The following is a 27,159-nucleotide window of genomic DNA, read 5'->3' as shown; positions in this document are numbered from 1 at the left end:
GGGTAAATAAGTTTTTCTTTGGTTATTTTTGTATAAATTGTTGCTGATGTGTACTGTAGTCTTTGTTGCTGCCCAGGAGTAGTGGGAGTTTGGGCACAGGGCTTAATTTTGTATGTTTTATTTGGTTTTGTATTAAATCCCTAAGTGTGTAGGGATTTTTAAAAATACCCTCTCCATCTCATCAGAGATTTTACCTTTCAGCTTAAAGAAACGTGGTGAATTGTTAGTGTAGGTCTCACCTAAAAAGTTTTGCCATAACGTGGCAGATGGGCTTACGCTTAAATGGCCTCTTGTTATTTTAATAACCTCCAGTTATTTAAATATGCACATGGATTTGGAATAGTGCACAACAACTTTTTATTTGGTTTTTTATCGTATTGGGGCTGGGGCCGCCCAGGATAGTGGAAGTTAATTTGTATGTTTGTGTAAGCTTGTACTTGGAATCACTCACATTACTCAGTCCTGACAGGCACGCTTAAAAAAATCCTCTACTACCCCCGATTTGCTGGTCTTCACCCCGTTGATCAATTTTCCCGGTCAGCCCTGGTGCAAAATCAAAGCATACAACCTGATTTGTTATTACACCCACTACCACAATTTATTTTTCAGACACATACCTCCTGCAAGTGAATTTCGCCATCCGGGAAAACAAGCAATGGGAGTCCACAGCGCCCTTACCTGTCCATTTGTCAAGTTACGGAAAATACTTTTTATGATGGTTATTTCTGTTGGAATGACCTTAATTTACCTTGTTCAAAACAAAGAAACTGTGATTCCCAGTTATAGATCACATGTGAATTTTTGGAAGGGAAATAAAGACACTTTGCGGAATATAATGACCACTCCAAAGTTAGATGTGAAAATCTGCCCTGCAATGTCTCCTCACCTGAGTAAGTATATCTCCATTGAATGTGCTTGTTAACTGTTTTATGGGACTGCAAAAGTATTCAAAGGAGGTTAGAATCCCTCTTACCATATATAGAATCTTCTCTCTCTCTCTCTCTCTCTCTCTCTCTCTCTCTCTCTCTCTCTCTCTCTCTCTCTCTCTCTCTCTCTCTCTCTCTCTCTCTCTCTCTCTCTCTCTCTCTCTCTCTCTCTCTCTCTCTCTCTCGTATAGGATTAAAACACGATAGCTAATATTTTCTGTTGGATTGCTAAAACAAATTACAGTGTGAGAATCCCTCAACCTATTGGCACTTTATGAAGAGCAAGTGTGACTTGGAAATTGGCTTGTTTAACTCAGAAATTCTGAATGTATTGTAATGTTAAAATGAACTAGCTTTACAATCCAGCCCTCCTTCCAGCAGCCTGACTTGGCAATGGAAGTGAGCGACACATTACTAAAACCCACATGCATATTAACAGTGTGTACAAAGGCAGCACACTAAACAAGAAAATCACTCTATAGCCATAGGAAAACAAGCGGGTGGCTTGGTACTGTAACTCCTTTATGTGACACAAAGTTATTCTGCCCCGTTTAATTTTCTGAGTCATATTAATTATAATGATCCCAACTTGATGTCCTTTGGATTTTACACACAGCTTTTCGTTGGGTAAAAAAAATAAAATAAAACCTAATAATGCTGCATTGTTTCCCATGCAGAGGGCGCTATGAAGATTACCTTTGAGCCTGCACTAACTCTAGAGCAAGTCCAGTCTAAGAACCCTTCAGTGAAAGAAGGTCTATACCACCCGACCACATGCCAGTCGCAGCAAAAAGTGGCCATAATAATTCCGTTCAGAAACAGAGAAAGGCACCTTGTCTATTTGCTCAATCACCTTCACCCGTTCTTGCAGAGACAACAGATAGAGTATGGAATATACGTCGTACACCAGGTGGGTTCCATAGCCGAGGTCCTACAAGATTCTTCATATTTACCTGCATTGGTTTGACCCATTAAAATCTGAATGGCCAATCTTATCCTAAAATATCTATGAATAGTAATAATAAAAATAATATATATTTGGATTTAAATCAGATTTTTTAAAAACAAATTATTTTGGTTGTGAAATGCACATCTTCAAAACAGTAGTTTTGTTGGTAAGATGGCTTACAACGTAGACAACAAATATTTTGCATTCAATATGTTACTCAATCTTATAGTAAAAAAAATCAACATTAACACTTTTCTGTCCCAAAGTGATTCCTCAATAAGGAATATATAAACAGTCCCAAAAATACACGTTCTACTCCAGCTGAAGATGTCACAGCAGTTAGCAGATCTTTAACTATTTGCATTTTGCTTTCTTTTAGGGCCACTTTCATTTTAAATTTATTTCACTATTCAATGCCAGGCATACTTTCAATAAAAATTTTTATCACTCATGTGCCCTTGAAAGGAATTTGCCCAACCTGTGAATTTAATTTTTGTAGAAATGAGTCATTGCGTTTGTTTTATTTTATGTAGGGTGCATGATGCTCATGATTGCGGCATTAATTTAGAATCTACTCCACTTACATCTTCTTCCAAAATTAATTCTATTTCTCTACCTTGACAGTTTTCAAGATGAGTTTTCAGCCTGGACACAATCCTTTGGAAATGTATTTTGCTCCTAAGCCTTTCTTACTGGCAGTTGGCATTTCCTTGAAATACACCCAGATAGGGCCTTTTTTCCCTACCAGCTGACGGTCTAAGTGAAGTAGGAGAATGCAGAAGAACCTAAGTTCCATATCGCAAATAGTTATGGAACCTTGGGTCATGTTCAGACCTCTCCCTTTTTTACTGCATTGTTATGAGTCAATTTCCCTACACTAGTACTCTCTGCAAAGTACTGCAGGTCTGGGTCCGGACAGACAGGCTGTTTCATTGGTTGGGCCCAACCTTTTTCTGGGCTGCCATGTCCATTATGGGAATTACCACTTATGCCCCTCTCAGATTTGTCCACCCATCCCAATCTCATAATACCACCCTCTCAGATCCAGCCACCCGTCCCAATCTGATATTTCCAAATGTTGGGACGTATGCCTAGACCCCAAGTACATCCAATGGTTTAATATTTATAGAACATTGTTTTCTTTCATTCTGGCCTGCACTTTTTGCATTGTCCCATAGATCTGATTCCATTTGTCATTAACACATGACACCCAGCAGCCCTTAAAAAACTACTCTTTTTTTGATCCAATAACCATTATTTCAGAATATCCCAGATCTACTTATATATTGTGTCTGCTATTAAACAACTTCATAAGGACCCAGTCCCATGTGCCTATTTGGGGTACAGAATGACCAGACAGACATCCATGCAGTGGTGTATTTTGGATTTGTGCTGCTCTAGGCATGGCTAAATTCGGGCACCCCCAAAATCTAAATTTGCCCCCCCCCCCAATTTGTGTCAAGGCCACTTTTTTGACTGACAGACACAGGCCCTCATTGATACATGCACTGATATATACTCACTGACAGATACACAGTCATTGGCACACACATACAATCATTGGCACACACTGTTTAACCAACACACACTTTCACTGACAGACCCACTCCCTGACTGACACACACTGACAGCTACACTCACTCACTCACAGACACAAACATACTCACTGACAGACATACACACATACATTTTCTCATACACTCACCAATTATTAATATTTTTTTTAAATTTAAATCTACCCAGCCTCTCTACCTTTGGGAGAGCTGGAGTGGATCCTTTCCCTGACAGCTGCTGGCTGGGCTCCTTGATGGCTCTGCTGGCTGGGCTAGCACTGCTGGGACTTCTAGCTGGGCTGGCTCTGCTGGCTGGGCTGGCTGGGGCTGCTGGTGCTTAATGGAGGCGGCGAGGGAACCAAGCTCTTCTTGCTCAGCAGCCTCGCGCACCCTGGGCCGGGTGGCATTATATTCCGGCTACCAGCATCACAGAAGGACGCGTGAGAGAGCAAGAAGAGTGGAGGACAGCGCTCCCTTGCCGCCCGGCTAGAATATTAGTAGTTTAACACCTCGGAGGGCTAAGGTGGACAGCCCCAGAACATGAGGCAAACAAGGCATTTGTCTGGGAGCTTGGGGTGGCGTTTTTTTGCCCCTCCCCCCTCCCCCCCCCCCCCGAAAGTGCCGCCCTAGGCAAATGCCTTGTTTGCCTTGTGGTAAATACAGCCCTGCAGCCATGGACTGGACTGCTCAGACAGACCTTCTGGAATTTTCTTTGTTGAATAGCACATTGTATTTAAATAATGTATGGTATGACTCACTATTGTATGTTGTGTGAGTTTTCTGAGTATACATATCTGTATGTTTCCACAATAAAGCTAGCCCTACTTTCCCCATTGACCATATCTTGAATGGCTCTTGGCTGAACCACCCTACTGTCTACCACCCTACTGTCAACTGTATTTCGACATTGAACCACCCTTCTGTCAACTGTATTTCGACATTGTGTGTATGGAGCAGGAACTGTCAACTAACTCAGAAGTAAACATGTTTTGGGTTTCCTCCCTGGTTACTCTCCACCAAAAGAGGAAGAAATGAGACAGACACCACTTTACGCTGGGGTTTTGGGGTACCTAGAACACCTTTGGAAGGTTGAGTTAAGAGGTACCCCTGGTTCAGAAACCATCATCCAACCCTTTCTATGAATCTGCAACTTTTGGGTCTACCAGAATCAGAATCTGTTTGGGGTAGGTATTGGTTTGAGTGGTGTGCTTAATTTTCTTTAAAAAAATACATTTGTTTATTTTTTTCCAGCCCAAGAAAAATGTAAGACATTATAGATTAAAATATGTGCTATAAAAAAAAAAAAGCCTGAAAATAAAACCGAAAAACGCCTTTCCTTCTTTTCACCAAACACATCAAGTAATAAAAGAAACCTGGAATAATCTCTTATCTCTAATATCCCACTAGGGGAAGGCATCAACAAAGGACAAACGGAGTAAAATTAAGAGCCAAGAGAAGGAAGAAATTAATATGACTACTTACTCAGACACGTAGACACACAATTTGGAAAACTGAGAGAAGAAATCCAAGTTAAGACTCTAGACATAAAGAAAGAACTGTTGACCAACGATTTCAAGGAATAGAAGAAAAACTAAATGAGTTAGAACAAAAGGAAAATGTCCACAAAAAAGAACATCTGGTGCTGGAAAAAAAGATTGCTGACATGGAGTACAAACTGACCTAGAGGATTGACCAGATGGAACAACTTAAGAATTAGAGGATCAGAACAAATAAATCTAAAAAAATTTGGAGAAATGCATAGAGGAATTCTTTAAGCATCTAAAGGTGGAATGGGACCCCAGAATCCCTATGATGGAAAGATGCAACAGAGTGAACAAACGTAAGGGTTTCCAGAACATCTCCCAAGAGATGTATTGATATGCTGCGCCCCCTCCAAAATTAAGTCAAAAATTCTGAGAGCCAGAAGAAGCAACAAATGCGCAGAAGAATACTAAACATTGTAAATATTCCAGGACCTTTAATGGCCAACCAGACAAAAAAGGAAGACCTTTTCTGATGGCACATTAATTCTCAGACAGAATAATATTAATTATCGATGGGGTTTCCCAATGGAAATTATTATATCTCACGAAGGGAAGATCACCTCCATTAATAATGCAGAAGACCTAAAAAGTTGGTTAAACAAAAATAAAATTGTGAAACCGCTTCAATCGCTAATAAACAAATTGTGAGGTCCCAAATATTTAGAGGGGAGAGAAAAGAAAAAAGAAAGGGAAAAAAATGGTCACTAGTGGCACTCAACCTTTTAAGGGAAGACAAAAAAGAATTATATATATAACAATAGAAGTTTTTTGTTTTTTTTTCCTTCTTGCTTTCTTGCAGTTAATAGCACAAGGGGATAAAGGGGATACCCGGGAGATATAAAAGTAAAATCAGGAATTTAGTGGAAATAAAGAAATGAGAAATAGAGATTATTTTAGAAAATTAATTAAGCAGGCACTTAACAAGATAAATATTGCACCAAGTGCCAGAAAAATTATCTGTTTTTAAGTTTACACTAATTAGAATGAAACGATTTAATGTACACATGTAAAATTATATTAAAATAAAAGGAACTTATAAATACACAGAAAGGCACACACCTACACAAGGAGGAAACGAAAGAAAGGGGTAAGGGAAAGAGTGATAGATTTAAGAACAACACACGTTTTGCAAAATAAAAATGTAGAATAAAATCAGTTAAAACACTTATATAACAATAGACTCAACAATAAGCTGTAGATTTACAAGGTGTCCCCCCCCCCCCATCCCTATTTCTTCACACATGGTTGGTGTCTGATTTCTTCTTTTAATCTTTTCTTATACTAACAGTGCCTCTAGGTAGGCTCACCCTAGATTGTCTACCCTCAGAACGCTCTTCTTACATGACACGTGGGACCTATATCTGAGTAAGGTTTCCGATTACTCAAGATATTGTATGGCAGGGTTTTTTTGCCATACATTATGTTCGTCTTAGGTTGATACCATCGTTTTGGATCAACCCGTCTTACGTTGTAAATACTAATAAAGATGTTTTTTGGTTTTTTTCGCATACACATGGTGACATTTAGAGATAGAGAGTCCCGAGAACTGTTAAGAAACTACAATTAAGGCTGACCTCAATAGATACCCGAGGGGTCAACACACCATGTAAAAGGTCTATAATTGTAGACTTTTTGATAAAAAAAATCGGGTACAAATCTGCACCCGGCAAGAAACCCACTGGATGAGATCCAAGAAAAATACAATACATTTAACAAGATACCCCATTATTATAAGTGTGGCTTTAGAAAGAAAAAGAAAAAAGCGGCATAGCATTTATGTTTGCAAAGCAAAGATGAAGAATTAGATCCAGAAGGCCGGTACATTATTTTAATATGTGATATAAATAATAAACTTTTCACACTAGTTAACATCTACGCACCAAATAAAGCTACAATAAAATTTATCACAAAAGTGTTTAAAAAAAATAGAGCAAATCAAACAAGGGTTGGCACTAATCATGGGGGACTTCAATTGCGTAGTTGACCCTCTAAAAGATAGAAAGAGCCAGAATGACAGAAAATGTAGGAAAACAAATGAAAACAGACCGCAAAACTTACTGAACCACCATAATCTAAGAGACATATGGAGAACATTCCATCCCTTTGACCTAGATTACACGTTATTCTAGAACATTTAATTCGTACTCCAGAATCGATCTTATCTTGGGAAACGTGACCATTCCATATCTTGTCAAAAGAAAAGAGATACAGGATATTGCATGGTCTGACCATAGCCCTATCATGTTGGAATACAAAGATAACTTTGACTCTTTCCGTAAAGAGTGGCACATAAAAGATTTTTTTAAAAACCAAAAAAACCAAAGGTACCTCGGATATAACAGTCTGGTGGCCACTTCATAGTGGCCACTTGATAAAAATGGCTGCCACCGCAAATAAAAAAGGGTTACAGCCTCTCTTCAAACTATATATAACATTCAGTGATTACAAAAAGCAGAATAAAATAACACCCTCCACACAAACGGCAAGGAAGATTGCAGAAACAGAAAAACAGATTAACAACCAATTAATGAATAAAGCAACCAAACAATTAGAAGCACTACAATCCAAGTGGTACTTAAAGGGCAATAAGCCAGAAACACTTATGTCTAAGAAACTGAAAAAAGAGAAACATAAAAAAGTAATATATAAAATAAAAGATATTTTTATATCTTTATATTTTTGACCTTAGTGCGTAAATATTAACACAGGTAGAGCGTCCAGTCTCAGAGAGGGAAAGGACCAGATAAGAGGAGGGGAGGGGAAGAGGGGAATGAATGCAACCCCAAAACGGGCTGACAAACAGAATAATAAAATAGGAAACTAAATAGGATGTAAGAGGTTCTCTCTCTCTCCAAGAGCATACGAGTAAAGCAAATGTGATAGACAAGAATATATAACATGAATAATCAATAGGGTTGGGGAGGACGGGGGAATCCGGGTGGGAAGGATTAGGGTGTTTAATAGAATATCATGATATATTTATGATGACAAGAGTACCAAGGCCTGAACCAGAGAAGCACCATCAAACTTATAAACGGCAGGTACAGGTCTGAAATATGTTAAAAATTAAATAAAAATAAATACAAGAAAATATGTGCTATATCCGCTGCTAATAAAAGAAAGAAATTTGCATGATTCAGAGACATGTAATTTGATTTTCAGGCTGGGAACGAAAAGTTTAATCGAGCCAAGTTGATGAATGTTGGATATTTGGAGGCATTAAAGGAAATGGAATGGGACTGCTTTATATTCCACGACGTGGACCTTCTCCCAGAAAATGATTTAAACCTGTATCTCTGCGACACTGAACCCAAGCAGCTTGTGGTTGGAAGAAACACCACTAACTACAAGTAGGGGAAAGATTGTGTTTGATGTGTTGTGTGTATTTTTTTATATTCATGGGACTTCCATTAGGGATAGTGAGACTGTGAAGATAAAATGATTGTTGACAAAAATGGCATTGTTCTCTAAATATTCAAAGAAGAACTTATAGGAACACTATAGAGTCAAGAACACAAACGTGTATTTCTGACTCTATAGAGTTAAAACACCCATTTAGGTTGCTTGCCCCCCTTAAAGCTTGTAGAACTTACCTTACTTTCAGCACTGCGTGGGTTCCCCGGTGCTGACTTTGCCCCGATCCGCCTCCTTGGCTAACATCATAAAAATTGATGATCTCAGCCAATCTCATTAAAAAGCATTGGGTTGGCTGAGATTGCCAATTCTGTTGATCTCAGGCAAAGAGTTGGCTTGGGCAGAGCCAAACGCCACCCTGGCCAATCAATATCTCCTCATTAGGAATGTTCAAAGTCTCCATGCTGAATGTCTGCCCCAGGAAGCACCTCTAGTGGCTGTCTGAGTAGTGGAGGTGTCTCTAGGCAGTAATGTTTATGCTGCCTTTTCTCTTAAAAGGTAGTGTTTTCATCAAAAGACCTGCAGGGACTCACTATACACACCAGAACAACTACATTAAGCTGTAGTTGTTCTGGTGACTATAGTGTACCTTTAAAACAATAACAACTTCTCTGCAAAGCTCTTAACATTTTTTTATTGATCAGTTTAGTTTACAGAATGGTAAATATAAAGTATTTTGTCTTTGAAGTCCAGTAAGAATGTGCATGTATGAAAATTTATTTTGCTTCTTAATTTTAATACAGTTGCAAGAAAAAGTATGTAAACCCTTTGGAATGATATGGATTTCTGCACAAATTGGTCATAAAATGTGATCTGATCATCATCTAAGTCACAACAATAGACAATCACAGTCTGCTTAAACTAATAACACACAAATAATGAAATGTTGCCATGTTTTTATTGAACACACCATGTAAACATTCACAGTGCAGGTGGAAAAAGTATGTGAACCCTTGGATTTAATAACTGGTTGAACCTCCTTTGTCAGCAATAACTTCAACCAAACGTTTCATGTAGTTGCAGATCAGACCTTTACAACGGTCAGGAGTAATTCTTGACCATTCCTCTTTACAGAACTGTTTCAGTTCAGCAATATTCTTGGGATGTCTGGTGTGAATCGCTTTATGAGGTCATGCCACAGCATCTCTATCGGGTTGAGGTCAGGACTCTGACTGGGCCACTCCAGAAGGCGTATTTTCTTCTGTTTAAGCCATTCTGTTGTTGATTTACTTCTATGCTTTGGGTCATTGTCCTGTTGCAACACCCATCTTCTGTTGAGCTTCAGCTGGTAGACAGACGGCCTTAAGTTCTCTTGCAAAATCTCTTGATAAACTTGGGAATTCATTTTTCCTTCAATGATAGCAATCCGTCCAGGCCCTGACGCAGCGAAGCAGCCCCAAACCATGATGCCCCCACCACCATACTTCACAGTTGGGATGAGGTTTTGATGTTGGTGTGCTGTGCCTCTTTTTCGCCACACACAGTGTTGTGTTTTTCTTCCAAACAACTCAACTTTGGTTTCATCTGTCCACAGAATAGTTTGCCAGTACTGCTGTGGAACATCCAGGTGCTCTTGTGCAAACTGTAAACGTGCAGCAATGTTTTGTTTGGACAGCAGTGGCTTCATCTGTGGTATCCTCCCATGAAATCAATTCTTGTTTAGTGTTTTACTTATTGTAGATTCGCCAACAGGGATGTTAGCATTTGCCAGTGACTTTTGTAAGTCTTTAGCTGACACTCTAGGATTCTTCTTCACCTCATTGAGCAGTCTGCGCTGTGCTCTTGCAGTCATCTTTACAGGACGGCCACTCCTAGGGAGAGTAGCAGCAGTTCTGAACTTTCTCCATTTATAGACAATTTATCTTAGCGTCGACTGATGAACAGCAAGTCTTTTGGAGATACTTTTATAACCCTTTCCAGCTTTATGCAAGTCAACAATTCTTAATCGTAGGTCTTCTGAGAGCTCTTTTGTGCGAGGCATCATTCACATCAGGCAATGCTTCTTCCTGCAGCAGCTCCGGCCACCCCGGCACTCCATGGCCATGTGGTCATCATGATCACATGGCCGCAATAGGAGTCTATGGAGCTGCCAGGGGGACTGTCTGAGCTGTCAGGACCTGCTTGTAAAAAACAAATATGAACGCTAACTTTGGCCAGCGTTTGTGACTAAATAAAACAGTAAAAATACAAAGTCCCAGTGGGTCAGATAAACAATATCTGATACTCTAAAACATAAGTGGGGTCCCCTTAACCCAAAACAACAAATACACAATGTAAATATAAACAAGGCGGGGTATCTTACATATAGTTGAATGCTTTAGTCTTAATGCTTTAAAGTGCTTTATTTGCCAAACTCTGCATAAAAGTAAAAAAATAAATAGTAAAATAAAAAGTCCTCACAGTACGTGCGGTAAATCCTTTCAAAGTGCAAAACGACTTTCACCCCTCTTGGGGGCTTCCTAAGTTGCTGTGATCCAGTCCTTCTTACTGCCGTTCTTTAAATAATTGAATGCCCGCCGTTTTCCGGTGTCTTCAATTTTGAAATAATGTTTCCTATTCCGGGTTTGCGTACGCAGCCGTCTCTATGAGCCCGACGTACTTCCGGTTCTCTTAGTGGAAGTTGGAACGCATCCTTGTCAACTTCCTGCATATCTCTCGTATATTTCCATGTTTGGAACGCATTGCTGCGTTACACCACCTGCTTCACAGTTTTAATTGTCCATAATAAGGCTCAACATGATATATATAATGGGGAAAAGGAGCGGGGGCAATTTGATAAGTAAAACATATATCATTAAAATGATTCTATAAAACTATATTAGCAGTAGATTATACAATATTATATTGTATACATGTATATTAAAAACAATTAATATAGAAGGATGCATTTAAAACATATATCCAAGAACAAATATATTAAATTAAATGTTAAATATAAAAAACTAAAATAGAGGGCTAAGGTGAAAAAGCTCTTTTATATTGTCCCAAGCGGATATAAACAGTCTAGTGTTACTATGTGTTAAACATATATGTGGAATAAATACATTTTTCAATTCCCTAAAGGTTACGATGTTGCTAAAAATGACAAACTTCAAAGTCAGAATGCAATCCATACGGAATTGGTGTATGACAATTAAATATTAATCTAATTTCTTCTCTACCTATCCTTTTCACATAATCACTTCCTCCCCAATCTTTCTTCACTTCTTTTATTGCACAAAAAAATAGGCCTTCTAGGTTCTGGTTGTGCATTCCCTTTTATTCCAGAAGTTTGGTCCTTAAGGGGTTAAAGTGCTGCGAGACGCTGTGAGTTTCTATTCCATTTTTTATGTTCCTAACTGTAACGGACCGTTTTGCTCACCAGAGGTTAAAAACCGTTTAGGCGATATTCCCCTTTCCAGATGCATAGGCAGCAACTGTAAACACCAATCTCCCAAACTGCAAACTTTACGAATCCTGGAAACAGCCGAACAGGAAAAACCATACGAAAGGTTTACACTCCTGGCAGTCAGCATACAATCCAATTCCCCCAATAACGAGACGACACTTCGTTTTGAGGGTTAAGCAGAATCTGACTGTCCTGGCACATACAGCCTCTTTTATTCCCAATCCACAACCACAGTACAGCCCACAGGGTTTTACAGAACAACCAATCAATCCATACAATACACACAGACACTTCCACACAAAATCCTCCCCTCTGCCTGTGATATGATTACTGAACACAATGGGTAATATCATTATCACAGGCAGAGGAATACAGTTTTTTACACAATATTTATAACTTCTAAAATATACATGTCACAAACATAAAACATAAATTTTCATAATAAGCATGCGAGAAATAAACACATACTCAAAAATCAGGGCAATCGGTTCAGGGGTTAAAAAGTTAGATGGAAGTCCTTTATGACCGACCGCACTAACCAACGTGTTCAGCAATCCTGACCTTCAGTGGCCTAATAGTCATACCTTCGTTCAATAAATTGCATGGACTTAGCACACATACTGTAAAGACTTATTATTTCTACTATTTATTGTTTTAACTTGTATGCAGAGTTTGGCAAATAAAGCCCTTTGAAAAATCACTGGAGTGGTGACTAATACGAATGATCATTTAATACCAGAGCATACAGAAGAGGGAGTGGGACCCTGAATAATCCCACAACGCTTAGAGTTTGAGCCAACATACACTGGCTCTTTACTTGTGAGTGTCAATACTTATTTCAATGTACTTTGATTTTTGTATTCAGACAATATTGCGCTAGTGTTTTCCTTGTCTTAATTGTAGGACTACATTCCTTAAAGACTAAAGCATTCAGAACTATATGTAGTAAACTATATGTAGTAAACTATATGTAGTAGACTTGTTTATATTTGCTTTGTGGCTAAGTGGCTACTACAAAAGCCTGGAAATACCCCATTTTGAATACCCTGGGTTGTCTACATTTGAAAATGGTATGTCATGAGGGGGTTAATTCACATTCCTGGGCTACCATATGGTCTCAAAAGGCAACATAGACCCAGCAAACCAATCTGGCAAACTTGAATTGGGCAAGCCCTATATTCACCCTATAACTTTCCAAAACACCTTAAAACCTGTACATGGGGGGTATTGCAATACTCGGGAGACTTCACTGAACACAAATATGAGTGTTTAAAACAGTAAAACTTATCTCGACGGCTGTGCACGCTAGTTTTAGTGTAAAAAAATGCAAGAAACAAATGTGAACACTAACTTTGGGTATGCCATGATGGGGTTAATTTTCATTCCTTTCCTGCCATACAGTTTGAAATAGCCTAGGGTGTCTACTTTTTAAAAATATATGGTTTGATGGGGGTAAATTACATTGGCCGGCTTAAAAAAATGTCCCAAATAGGACAGGGCTCGAGTCCTGCAGGTACGCGTGGGAACGGCATTCCTGTACTTTTTCCACAGCAGGAACGCCATTCCCGTTAGTAGTCCTGCACAGGGCTCGAGTCCCTCACTCACACAGTACAGATTTATAGTGCCCCTCTCACACAGCATTCCAGTGCTTCACATCCCAGGTGTCTCAATATTACAGACTTCCACAAACACACCGATCTCCAGTATTACCTCACACAGTCCCCCACTCAGTACAGCAGACAGAGACCCCCAAGCACTGGCGTACATACCGCGGTCGCTGGAGACGCAGCTGCGACGGGGCCCGCGCCTCCAGGGGGCCCAGCCGCCCTGCGTTACATGGTGGGCACTTGAGGGAGGATTCTCCTTTGAGTGCTATCTGCCCAGCTCCCTCACGCGCACCGCACTGATGCTGGAGCCGGAATATGACGTCATTCCAGCTCTGGCATCAGTAAGCGGTGCGCGAGGGAGCTGAACAGGAGAATCCGTGCTCCCTCGCCGCGTGCAGGACTGGCCGCCCAGCAGCCCCACTAGACCCCAGGGACAGCTGTAATCCCCTCAGCACTCCCAAAGGTAGGCTGGGGGATTACAATAAAATAAAAAAATGTGAGTTTGTATGTGTGTTAATGTTAGTTACTGTGTGTGTGTCTGTTGTCTTAGTTTGTGTGTGTCTGTTAGTGTGTGTCTGTTATTGAGTGTGTGTCTGCTAGTGAGTGTCAGTAAGTGTGTTAGTGAGTGTGTGTGTTACTGTGTGTGTGTTACTGAGTGTGTTAGTTGTGTGTTAGTTTGTGTGTGTCTGTTATTGAGTGTGTGTCTGCTAGTGAGTGTCAGTGTGTGTGTGTTAGTTTGTGTGTGTTACTGTGTGTGTCTGTTACTGAGTATTAGTTTGTGTGTGTCTGTTAGTGTGTGTCTATTTTTGACTAATTAGTTTGTGTGTGTCTATTTTTGACTTTTCTGAGCCTGTCAAGTCCTTCTTTTGACCCATTTTGCCAAAGGAAAGGAAGTTGCCTAATAATTATGCACACCTGATATAGGGTGTTGATGTCATTAGACCATACCCCTTCTCATTACAGAGATGCACATCACCTAATATGCTTAATTGGTAGTAGGCTTTCGAGCCTATACAGCTTGGAGTAAGACAACATGCATAAAGAGGATGATGTGGTCAAAATACTCATTTGCCTAATAATTCTGCACTCCCTGTAATGTAATTTTATGTTGCCTTCAGCAGTGCAACTTTTAAATAATCACATTTCTCTTGGACTCTATTTAAATTGCTCCAGTCTGATAATAACTCCTTTACACATATTCTAATTTTAGAAAAGTCTGTTTTTCTAAAGTCTATAACTTTTGTTTTTGTGTGGTGTGACTCAGTCACTGTTCTTATATTAAACCACACTGACTGATGATCACTGGATCCTAAACTTTCACCTACAGTAATATCTGATACCAAATCTCCATTTATAAACAATAAATCTAGTATGGCTTCCTTACGAGTTGGCTCCTCAATGACTTGTTTTAGAGAAAATCCCAGTAGGGAGTTTAGAATATGCGTGCTCCTGGCACAAGCAGCTATTTTGGATTTTCAATTCACATCAGGAAGATTAATGTCACCCATGATGGTAACTTCCCCCTTCATTGTCATTTTAGCTATTTCCTCAACTAGTAGATGATCTAACTCTTCTATTTGTCCTAGGGGCCCATAAATCACACCTACATGAGTTACTGTGTGATTACCAAATTCTAACGTAACCCAAACGGACTCTATGTTCGCCTCACTAACTTTTATTAGGCTAGATTTTATGCTATCCTTCACATACAGGACCACCCTCCCCTTTCTTGCCTTCCCTGTCTTTTCTATACAAGGAGTACCCTGGTATTGCTATGTCCCAGTCATTTTCTCATTATACCATGTCTCAGTAACAGCGATTAAATCTACATTATCAGTTGTCATTATTGCCACAAGTTCATGGATCTTATTCCCTAAACTGCGAGCATTTGTAGACATGACTCTAAGCTTATCATTTTTTAACACACTTGCTACAGGCACCTTCTGTCCTTGTTTTGGGGGTGCAATTGGATTGATGTTGTATCACCCTTTTGCCCCCCCTCCTAGTTTAAATACATCCTAGCAAAACCTCTGAACTGCTCACTGAGAACATTTGTTCCCTTTTGAGAAAGATTCAAACCATCTTTTTTGTACAGTTTATTTCCATTCCAAACAGAGCTACCATGAGAAATAAAGCCAAATCCTTGCTCCCTACACCATTTACCAAGCCACAAGTTAAAGTCCCTAATACGCATCCACCTGTCGTTCTAAATGTGTTATGCCCAGGCAGAACTTCAGAGATGACAGTGTGGAAGCAACCTGCCGTATATCATTGTCAAAAACACAAAAAACTTCCTTTACCTCTGAAACCTCATTGCAAGCCAAGTCATTTGTCCCTACATGGACAAGTACATCCAATTCCCCTACCTGCTTTGCTCGCTTAACAATATTACAGACAGGGGCGGACTGACCGGTCGGGCACTTCGGACATGGTCCGAGGGCCCGGCCGGGAGGGGGGCCCGGCCGCCCCTTTAAATGCTGCAGCCGCCTGAGCGCTCTCCTAAGGGCGCTCAGGCGGCTGCAGCTTCTCACCTCACCTCACCTCCCCTGTAGCGTAGCCGAGCGGCTTTCCGGTCCGCGGTGCCCGGCCGGAGTGATAGGAAGGTGCACACTGAGTGTGCACCTTCCTGTCAGTCCGGCCGGGTACAGGAAACAGAAACTCCTGTTCCGCGCGGAACAGAAGTTTCTGTTTCCTGTACCCGGCCGGACTGACAGGAAGGTGCACAGTGTGCAACTTCCTATCACTCCGGCCGGGCACCGCGGACCGGAAAGCCGCTCGGCTACGCTACAGGGGAGAGGGGAGGGGGGGGGTTAAAAGAGAGAGAGGGGGGGGTTAAAAGAGAGAGAGGGGGGGGGTTAAAAGAGAGAGAGGGGGGGGTTAAAAGAGAGAGGGGGGGGTTAAAAGAGAGAGGGAGGGGGGGGTTAAAAGAGAGAGGGAGGGGGGGTTAAAAGAGAGAGGGAGGGGGGGTTAAAAGAGAGAGGAAGGGGGGGTTAAAAGAGAGAGGAAGGGGGGGTTAAAAGAGAGAGGAAGGGGGGGTTAAAAGAGAGAGGAAGGGGGGTTAAAAGAGAGAGGGAGGGTGGGTTAAAAGAGAGAGGGAGGGGGGGTTAAAAGAGAGAGGGAGGGGGGTTAAAAGAGAGAGGGGGTAAAAGAGAGAGAGGGGGCGTTAAAAGAGAGAGAGAGGGGGGTTAAAAGAGAGAGGGGGGGTTAAAAGAGAGAGGGAGGGGGGGTTAAAAGAGAGGGAGGGTGGGTTAAAAGAGAGAGGGGGGGTTAAAAGAGAGAGGGGGGGTTAAAAGAGAGAGGGAGGGGGGGTTAAAAGAGAGAGGGGGTTAAAAGAGAGAGGGGGGTTAAAAGAGAGAGGGAGGGTTAAAAGAGAGGGGGGGTTAAAAGAGAGAGGGGGTTAAAAGAGAGAGGGAGGGGGGTAAAAAGAGAGAGGGATAGGGGGTAAGAAGAGAGAGGGATAGGGGGTAAGAAGAGAGAGGGAGGGGGTAAGAGGAGGGAGGGGGGTATGAAGAGAGGGAGGGAGGGTAAAAAGAGGGGGAGGGGGGTAAGAAGAGAGCGAGGGGGGTAAGAAGAGAGAGGGAGGGGGTAAGAGGAGGGAGGGGGGTAAGAAGAGAGGGAGGGGGTAAGAGGAGGGAGGGGGGGTAAGAAGAGAGGGAGGGGGGTAAGAAGAGAGGGAGGGAGGGTAAAAAGAGGGGGAGGGGGTTAAGAAGAGAGAGAGGGGGTTAAGAAGAGAGGGGGGAGTAAGAAGGGAGGGGGGAGTAAGAAGTGGGTAAGAAGAGGGGGAGGGGGGGTAAGAAGAGGGGGAGGGGGGAGTAAGAGGAGGGCAATTGCCCCCTTCCCTGTCATACACTGCCCACCCATACACACACAGCCCCCCATACTAACATTGCCACACACACATACACAGCCCCCTCGTACACACATTGCCCCACACACCCTACACATTCACACACTACACCCCCTCACACACACTGAACCTTTCACACACACTGAACCTTTCACACACACACTGCACCCCTTACACATTGCACCACTGCTCCTATACCCTACTACAGCCTCATATCCCAGCAGACCCCAGGTAAGTTGTCAAACTGTTCTTAAACGGTTTGACTACTTACTCTAGGAGGGGGGCCCGGCCCTCCTGGCACCATAACGACTACACAGAGCAGTAGTGGTTATTGTGCATGGATTATTTCTTTAAATAATCTACGAGTACCCCAGTAGCCAGCCCACAGGCCGGCCAGCCAGCCAGCCAGCCCACAGGCTGGCCAGCCAGCCCACAGGCTGGCCAGTAGCCAGCCAGCCAGCCCACAGGCCACCAGTTAGGCTTAAAGCCAGCAAGCCACAGCCTGCCAGCCAGCAAGCCACAGCCTGCCAGCCGCAGCGAGCAAGCCCACAGCCTGCCGGCAGTAGCCAGCAAGCCCACAGCCTGCCAGCAAGCCCACAGCCTGCCAGCCGCAGCCAGTAAGCCCACAGCCTTCCAGCAAGCCCACAGACTGCCAGCCAGCAACAGTAATTAAGGTAAGAGGAGCCAACTTGGCCTAGGTATCAGCGAGCTATGTTGTGTTGCTATATTGTGAATAGGAACCAGAGTGTTGGAGAGACCCCCCTCCAGGCCCCATTAGACTCCATTGTAGTCTCTAATGGGACCTGGAGGAAATTCTTTCTAACACACTCTCTAAAGGACACTGAGATAGCCTCTGCTAGAATTCTCCCCCCCCCCTCCATGGCCCATTAGCCCTCAATTGAAGTCTCTACTGGGGCCGGGAGGCGACTGTTTCCAGCAGGGACACTGAGATGGCCTCTGTTAGAAAGACCCCCTTCCAAGCCTATTAGACTCCATTGTAGTCTCTAATAGGGCCTGGAGGGTATTCTTTCTAACACACTCTCTAAAGGACACTGAGATAGCCTCTGCTAGAAAGACCCCCCTCCATGGCCCATTAGCCCTCAATTGTAGTCTCTACTGGGGCCTTGAAGGGATTATTGCACTTTTGTTCCTTGTGTCTAAAGATTGTGTAGGGTGTGGCTGGAGGCGGTGCATGGAGGCGGGACATGGGTGGCGCTTGCTGCGGAGTATGGGTGGGGCCTGTAAGGGGGCCCTTGATTTATTTTGCCCGGGGGCCCTGAGGGTTCTCAGTCCGCCCCTGATTACAGATACGTCTCCTGTCTCTGTGAGCAGTAGCTCCGGGAAGACATCTCACAAGACCACCATTCACCAACTCCACACCTCTTATGATAGAATCCCCCAACAACAACTGCTTTCTTTTAGGCCTCAACATTGTCTCCAAGCCTGTCTCCACAACACCACTACACTTGGTGCCTGAGCCTGTCTCCACAACACCCCTACCTTCAGTGCCTGAGCCTGTCTCCATATCACCATTACACTCTGAAAGTGCAGAAAATGAATTATGTAGAGCAACAGACTGTGCAATATGCCTTTTATCCAGAACTCTAAGTCTACCAGATCCTACAGTAATCCATCTGCCATTCCTAGTACGTCTCTGCGGCAGTGGCTTTGCAGCAGTTCCAGCCTGAGTTTCTTTACCAGATAATTAACAAATCTCAGACTTCAAAAATACAATCTCCTGCCGCAAGATAGAGAACTGTCTACAGATTAGACAGCATCCAAATCTCCAAAAAGTGGAACGTGAAACAAATGCATAACAACTATTACACTGAACTAAGTCTGCCATTTTAATGAGGTGAATAATTTAAAGCAAACGAATCTTAATTTTTTTTATTTATCCTCCTGAATACCTCAGATTACCTCCAGAATATCTCCAATCACACCCTTAGAAGCAGCAACCAAGCTATATTAGCCAAGCTAATGACCACAACCCTTATATAACTCCTAAAAGCACCACTAGGAATGTTTAACACCTGAGTAGGCCTCTGCTTATTTGCAAACAATAGCTAATTAACCAGCAATCAATCAATAGCAAGCACCTAGCTAATAAAATCAAATGCCTTACCAATAACCACCAGGAAATCAAACCTTGTGCAATCAGTAACCTTTTCCTACATATGAATCTTACCTGTAAAAGTAGAAAAGAAAACTCTTAGCAAAATCTTAGACAGTTGAAGATTCTGTAAACCTCTCCAGAATATCTCCAACTACACACTTTGTAGCAGCAATTTAGAAGCAGCTGGCAAGCTCTATGGCACATTTTTATGATACGTCAACAACATGCCAGGCTGGCATATCTAGAAGGAGCGTCTTCACTTGTGACATCCAGCTTAATAACACCATCAACACATACAGAGTATGAGAGTGGGCTTAATAGGTTAGGCTAGGCCTGCGTGTCACAGTTAAAACTAAAAACAAGATATTAGCTCATATACTTCGAGTGCCTTTCCAGAAATGTGTGAACTATACTAAAAGTAAATGGGATTAAACATGCTGATCAACATAACAACTTAGGGTAGCTTTAGTGCCACTGGTCCTGATCAGTGTGAGAAATGAGTAGAAGAGAGGACAGGAATCCCTGCTATACACTGTGGTGAACAGAACCTCGCCATGGGCTTTTGGAGGGGCCTGCTTGCCAGTCTCCCACTAAAAGACAATGGGCCAGGTCAGCTATTGTAAAGACCCATATTTTATTCTCCCTGGGTCGGCAATTTCCATAGAACCGAACGCTAGGTCACTGGTGGCCGTTCACATGGACCAAAACCGCAAATAGACTTCAGAGGGACTTAGCTGCGAATGTCCTGGAACTGTTTTCACAGGAAGACTTCATGGTCCCCGGTCAGTACCCAGTGGCACTTAGCCGCGATTCTATGGGACTGTTTTGGGCATAGGAACATGTGTGTGGTCGGCCAAAACTATGACTTCCAGAAATTCCTAAACCACTAAACCGATCTGGGTGATTTTTGGATATGTTGTTCACCCAGATAGGGGCTATATGGGGATGTAACCTTTGTGGGGGTTTTGTATGTTAAGGTATTTTCATATTTTTTTTTTTAAATGTGTGTTTTTGTTACTGGAGATAATTGAGTTAGTAGAGTAATTGACTCAATTATCTCCCGGGTACAGAGGAGGGATTAATCTATTATGTATGGGAGTGTCCTGGATCTGAGAGCCAATGCGATTGTGTATTTGTTTGAAGTTATGGTTTATTCTCAGGTCCAGGGGGAGTGCCCCTTGCATGGGGATTGTCATAAAAGGCCAAGTAAGGTTCCATAAAAATCAGTTCACTTCACCCTCAACACGCAGCCTCATCTCGTGATTGTAGGGAACAGCTACACCAGCTATACCAGCTTCAGATTGCTATACTGGCTATAATCACTAGCTCTTGTAAGAGCTACACAGCTATACCTGCTAGACTCTCTGGAGTAGGAGAGGTCCACCCACTAGAAGCTGGATCCTGGGCTTGGGTCCAGGGTGGGTGGAGGACAGCGAGACCCCAGCCAAGCTTCGGCGGCTAAGGGGCTACGGTGCTTATGGTGTCCAGTGCGGTGCTTATAGTACTTCAGGCTACAAGGAAGCAGCAAATGGCAGAGGCAACCAGTCGGGGTGCCAGGAGGTCCGTCACATTCACAAACTAGCTGCTGTTTAAAGTTAAGCAGAGTTTTTAATGTCGATAACAGTCAATTTATCCGATGCCACTGGTACGCCATGGAACAGAATTCACCTCAATGCAAGGCAAGACTGCAATATGCTCTGGCATACTGTACAAGTTGATATTTTGATCTTCATCTGGGGCTCGCACTCGCACTCGCAGATCAGTGACTCTGTGTAGTTGGCTACGTGGGTTGTAGGATTCCATAGCCGGTATGCTGCGTCGAACTTGAGTGAGTTTGTTGCCCCGTAGTTGGGGTGAGTTGTGTCGAGTAGGCAGGCTAATGCTTGGAAATGTCTGTCTCTTGTGCTTTCTCCTGCATAGAATTACACTGGGAACTCTCTTGTGGTATCCAAGCTTGCGGCGTCGGCCAATAAGAGGGTTCCGGCCATCCGCGACTTGGCTTGTAATAGGGGGAGTAAGTCCCTGTACAGGAGACTTCTTCCTAGGGGTTGCTGTGCCAGGATGAGGCTAACTTTCCTCCCCTTGGTTTCCTTCTGTTGGTTGCCTTCGTGAGGTTGCTGCACGCTCTTGCAATGCTGCCCAGAATCTGTCAAAGATTTCTTACAGCCTTGTTAGGCAGCGCTGCACAGAGCTATGCTGGGTTGTTCCTGTCTGTGACACGTTGTGCCTGGGAAGATGGGGCCTGTCTGCCATTTTGGTTAGCTGGGTAGGCGGTGAGAGTGTCAGCGGTGTTGTAATGAAGCCACAGCAAACACCTGTATCAGGCCAGTGGGGACCGGGATAACCCCCACTGGTCCGGGGGGGGGGGGAGGGCGGGGGATAGGAGTACAGCAGGTCCACTCTGTGAATCGGAGAGTGAGAAGAGCAGCCGCCTTACCCCAGCTCTGTTCTGAGTAGGCCCCAACAGACTATTCACAGTCTAAGTTTACATGAATGATATTTTAAGATTAAAGGACCACTCTAGTGCCAGGAAAACATACTCGTTTTCCTGGCACTAGAGTACCCTGAGGGTGCCCCCACCCTCAGGGACCCCCTCCCGCCGGGCTCTGGAGAGAGGAAGGGGTTAAACTTACCTCTTTTTCCAGCGCCGGGTGGGGAGCTTTCCTCCTCCTCTCCATCTTGATCGCGACGTCATCGGCTGAATGCGCATGCGCGGCAGGAGCCGCGCTCGCATTCAGCCGGTCGCATAGGAAAGCATTTACAATGCTTTCCTATGGACGCTTGCGTGCTCTCACTGTGATTTTCACAGTGAGAAGCACGCAAGCGCCTCTAGCGGCTGTCAATGAGACAGCCACTAGAGGATTTGGAGGCTGGATTAACCCTCATTATAAACATAGCAGTTTCTCTGAAACTGCTATGTTTATAAAAAAAGGGTTAATCCTAGAGGTACCTGGCACCCAGACCACTTCATTAAGCTGAAGTCGTCTGGGTGCCTAGAGTGGTCCTTTAAACAGATTTGATCTCAGTTAATCCTTTACGTCTCGATCATTATTGTTTCAACCAGGGACGTTTTAGCCGCGAGGGGGGCGCCTGAGTTTTGTCCTGCCTTGGGCAGCACAAAACCAGGATACACCACTGGTTTCAACAGTATGTGCAAAACAAATAACGTTGTCACGTCAGCTATTCTTATTTCACCTTGACTTCCCAAACTGTAGAATTGAACATAGATTTCTTTTGTTCCATATTCTCATGGCTACTAAGTTAACTATAGGTAGAAACTGGGAGGCCCCCCTTTAAAACTCTATGGCCAGAAATAATTATCCAGGTAGAATACTACAGATCTATGGAGGAGGGTTTTTATAGAGCCAGGGGGAACCTTGCTAAACACCAGGAAATATAGAAGGAGTGGGGTAGACTTTCTAAATGCATTCTATAGCTCATGCCAGAGCTTAATAGACGTGCATAAAAATGTTTTCATTGCTATTAATAAATAAGCGACCCTCCCCTAAAAATCCTCTCCCCATCAGTTCTATACTGGTTTTTACTAATAGATAGAAAATATGTAATTATATATAATTTTCTCTTACAATTGTAATATATAAAAACAAAACAAAACAAAACGGTTGCTTAGATATCAATTACCGGTATATGGATGATTCAATTATTTGTGCAAATAAAGTGGCATTTTACAAGTTTTCAATTATGTTTCCCCAGGGTTTTATTACAAAAAATGACGATTGTTCAGCCTCCTTTGGAAATAGCCAAATATACCATGATATTCCACTCACGAGACAAGGGCAACGAAGTAAACAATAAGAGGTGGGTATGATGGATCCGAGGCCATTTGTCTAATTTATTGAAACAATGAATTGATTTAGCTTTAAAGGACCACTCTAGTGCCAGGAAAGCATACTCGTTTTCCTGGCACTAGAGTGCCCTGAGGGTGCCCCCACCCTCAGGGACCCCCTCCCGCCCGGCTCTGGAAAGGGGAAAGGGGTAAAAACTTACCTTTTTCCAGCGCTGGGCGGAGAGATCTCCTCCTGCTCTCCTCCTCCGATCCTCCTCTTCTCCTCCCCGTCGGCTGAATGCGCACGCGCGGCAAGAGCTGCGCCCGCATTCAGCCGGTCACATAGGAAAGCATTCACAATGCTTTCCTATGGACGCTGGCGTGCTCTCACTGTGAAAATCACAGTGAGAAGCACGCAAGCGCCTCTAGCGGCTGTCAATGAGACAGCCACTAGAGGACATAGGGGGAAGGCTTAACCCATTCATAAACATAGCAGTTTCTCTGAAACTGCTATGTTTATGAAAAAATGGGTTAACCCTAGAAGGACCTGGCACCCAGACCACTACATTAAGCTGAAGTGGTCTGGGTGCCTAGAGTGGTCCTTTAATGTCTATGAGATTCCATTTAACATTTTAAATAGTCAATGAGTGACACGATCATTTTAGCTGGGGTTGCTGGAGGTGTGGCCAGAGGCTGGGCTGTTACCAGATATTTTGGTGATTTACTGACCTAGCTGTTCCTGTAATGTATTTGGGTTTATGACATTTTTAACACTTTTAATATGTTAACATGTATACGTACATCAGGCAGACATTTTCCTTTCAATATAATACTTCCTGCTGTGTTTTTATTGCAAAGGAGTTAACTGTTTACTGAAACACATAACGGATGCACAGGAGATTTCGTGAAAATTAAGTAGTGAAGAAAAGTCAAGGTATACGGGAGGACATAGTGTACTACAATTAAAAAAAGTTACAGAGCCACTTTAATATCTTAACCCTTTAAGCACAGAGGCAATTGTGAAGTACCGAACCAAAGAGTAAAGCCCAGCACCCACCACAATCACCTGGCTTGGGAACCTGCCAGGGTCTATTCAGATCCTGGGGAGTCTACCGGAAAAACTGTGCCTGATCACTCAGCTGCGGTTTTATAAATGGATTTAAAGGGCTCTAACCAGGGCTGACTTCTAGTGCTCATCGGTCACTCTGGGGCCACTAAAAATGGTCCCAACTAACAAAGAGGAGCCCAACGCCCCAATTTATATCTGGGTTTACTGGTGTAAGCAGGGATTTAACCTGCTCACACCACAATCTTTAGATAGGTATTTAAATGCCTGTTTAAATACAGTTGTAATTGTAATAATAAAAATTATTATTATAACACCCATTAAAAAGCAGGTTTATTGTCAAAATGTAAAGACTTTCAGCTGTTTGCAATGAACAAATCAAAGAAAAGGAATTAAAATAGCCCAACACAACAAATGCTTCATGTAGTTTCCCAAAATGCAACTTACAATGACTTTTCCACTGACTTTCAGAGCTGCAAGTTGTTCATGAAAAAGTGTGGGGCACTAAAAATAGCCTTGGCAGACAGGGGGGCTTCCCGATGTCAGCCGGGATTTAACCCAATTCTGCAGGGCGATCCATTGCCATCCAACAAGCATTTAATCCCACTCTGTGTAGGATGGCACAGAACACCCTAATGTCAGGAAAGGATTCAATAACAGAAAACTGATATAATGTGTTACACAACCTCTGGTCGGCATTTAAATATTGGGCATCATTTAACAAATATATTCTTTAAGTGCTATATCTTTATTAAAACGTTTGTTTTCACTATATTGTTCTAAGGACTAAAATGTGCTAGACAAATCAATAAAATGAATGAACCAATATCATATACCAGGGTCAATACAGCATCTCTCTAAGCACCATGAGAACATTACATTTTTATTGCACAGTTGGTGGTGCAGAGAGTACCTCTCACCCACTCTCAGCTCTGAGAATGGCTTATAACTACAGCTTTACGATAGCCACCCAGATCTGTAAACCAGGCAGCCAGAACTCTGTCTCCTGAACTGCCTGTTCCAGCGTTGACCTAGTTATGAGTGCAGAGCGTGCATGCTACATGCACACTGTCTACTGATCTCTCATCTACCCGGAGAGAGATTAAAGGCACACCCTTGCCCATAAAAAGTTTTAGAAAAAGACGCTTGATTATTAGAGCTATCCTAAAGGTTATTGCAAAATGGTAAAAAATAAATAAATTGGGAAATCAAAGCAGCGCCTTAAAGTGCACTAGCCCACAACATACACTCTAAATAATTAGAATATATATTAAGGTGTGCTATACCTTTAAAATGCCAGTAAGTGCAAAATAATTTGTGCGTTCCCAAATGACACACAAGGTGCAAAATATAGCACACTTACATTATACAAAAACCTGTAAGAATCCTTAACTGGCTCTATCACTGTGCAGGAAAAGCTCAAACGTAGACCCTCAAATTGCACCTTTGCACATTTATGGGTACGCTATTCCCAACCACATACAATAATTGTACATTGTGTTTGTATTATTAGATCTTACTCAATGATTCGTTACGAATAAATAACTGTATGCAGGATAATTAGCTTTTTTTTATTATTATCTTTTGTGTCACTCTTTCTGAGTGTGATAAAATACTGCAGTTAAATCCAGTTGTCGTCATAAATCACACATTGATTAGTACTCAAAGATTGCAAGTTTACCAACAAACACAGTGGATCCATCATGGAATGGTATAAACGACCTGTTTGACACTTTTTTTTTGTAACAATGAGATTGGGATATATACTTTTTAGTTAATGCAAGAATATTATAATAAAGATTTTTTTATTTTATTGTAATTTGTTTTCATTTTCAGCGATTTATACATGTTTATAAACTTTTTATTTTCAAACAGAATGCAGCAATTGAAGAGTGTTTCCAAGGTCTACAAGACAGATGGACTGAATTCCTGCTTCTACAAACTGCTGTCGATAGAACACAACCCTCTGTACATTAATATTACAGTGGACATTGGAGGACCAAACTCCAGTCCCTTAAGGACCTCATGGGCCTGGAGCTGAAAGTGGTTATCATGCCGGGAGTGAACTGGAGCCTCACATTGTAGGTAGTCAAACCGTTTTCTAATGGTTTGATTATTTCCCTGGGTTCACCAGGCACAGCCCTCTGACTCCACTAACTCAACCACAAAGCTGAATACTCTTGCTGAGGAGCTCCCATTAGCTCTCCTGGCCAGTATTTGAGGCTGTGTGGCCGATGCCGGTCTTGCAAGCAATGTAGCAATGTAGCAGACAGTATTTCTGTATGGTGGAGCATTGAGGCAGTATTTCCCAGATCTGCAAATATGTATTTCTCCCCAGATACATACTTGCAGATCTGGGAGATACTCTCAGACCTATGTTTAGCTCTGCCCTTCCTCTACTCAAACTCAGTGCACAATGAAGAGTGCTATTTAGCTCTGTGAGTGTGGCGTGGCTGGCTGCATTCCAAGCAGTGAAATGGTTAAAAGAGAGAGCAGCTTTTTTACAACTCTCAGTCTGCAGGTTTTTACCCCAGCCCCCCTCCACAAACGGACACAGAGAAATAAACTTCTGAGTAAGCAGCCAGATCTCTCTGCTGGGAGGATTTGTAGAGGGAAGGCAGACCTGCTCAGTGATGAAGATGGGGACACTTAGGAACAAAATAAAAAATGTATTTAAACATACAGCAGCATTTACTTCTATTTCTTTTTTTTTTTTTAATTCTTTATTTTGTCAGATTTTGAATTGTTTTCAGTGTCATTGGGGTAGGGGTACAGAAGAAAACAAGGGAATAAGGTTGTAGTTACAAAGATCACAGGGGGGTGGGTACACCTCGGTGTGTGTCTCAGGTAGTGTTGGTGGGCTAGTGATTAGGTGAGGGTCGTGGTTCATATTCTGCTGGTGCTAATTTGTGGTATATGGTATGTGTTGTCTTACCAGGGTAAAGATGTGTCGGCCATGAGC

At 42.5% G+C, this 27,159-nt stretch overlaps 1 protein-coding gene across 1 annotated transcript; it reads left to right on the top strand.

The window, feature by feature from the left end:
* Window positions 1–404: 404 nt before the first annotated feature.
* LOC134586194 (beta-1,4-galactosyltransferase 4-like) lies at window positions 405–26,897 on the top strand. The gene is made up of 5 exons (XM_063441869.1): window positions 405–890; window positions 1,604–1,836; window positions 8,135–8,322; window positions 23,059–23,163; window positions 26,073–26,897. The coding sequence occupies exons 1-5, from the start codon at window positions 656–658 to the stop codon at window positions 26,236–26,238; spliced, it is 927 nt and encodes a 308-aa protein (XP_063297939.1). The 5' UTR covers window positions 405–655; the 3' UTR covers window positions 26,239–26,897.
* The last annotated feature ends 262 nt before the right edge of the window (window positions 26,898–27,159 follow it).

This window comes from Pelobates fuscus, chromosome 1 (assembly GCF_036172605.1).
Source record: "Pelobates fuscus isolate aPelFus1 chromosome 1, aPelFus1.pri, whole genome shotgun sequence".
Taxonomy (NCBI): Eukaryota; Metazoa; Chordata; class Amphibia; order Anura; family Pelobatidae; genus Pelobates; species Pelobates fuscus.
The sequence above is the reverse complement of the archived record's forward strand: the minus strand, read 5'-3'. Positions and strand labels throughout refer to the sequence as shown.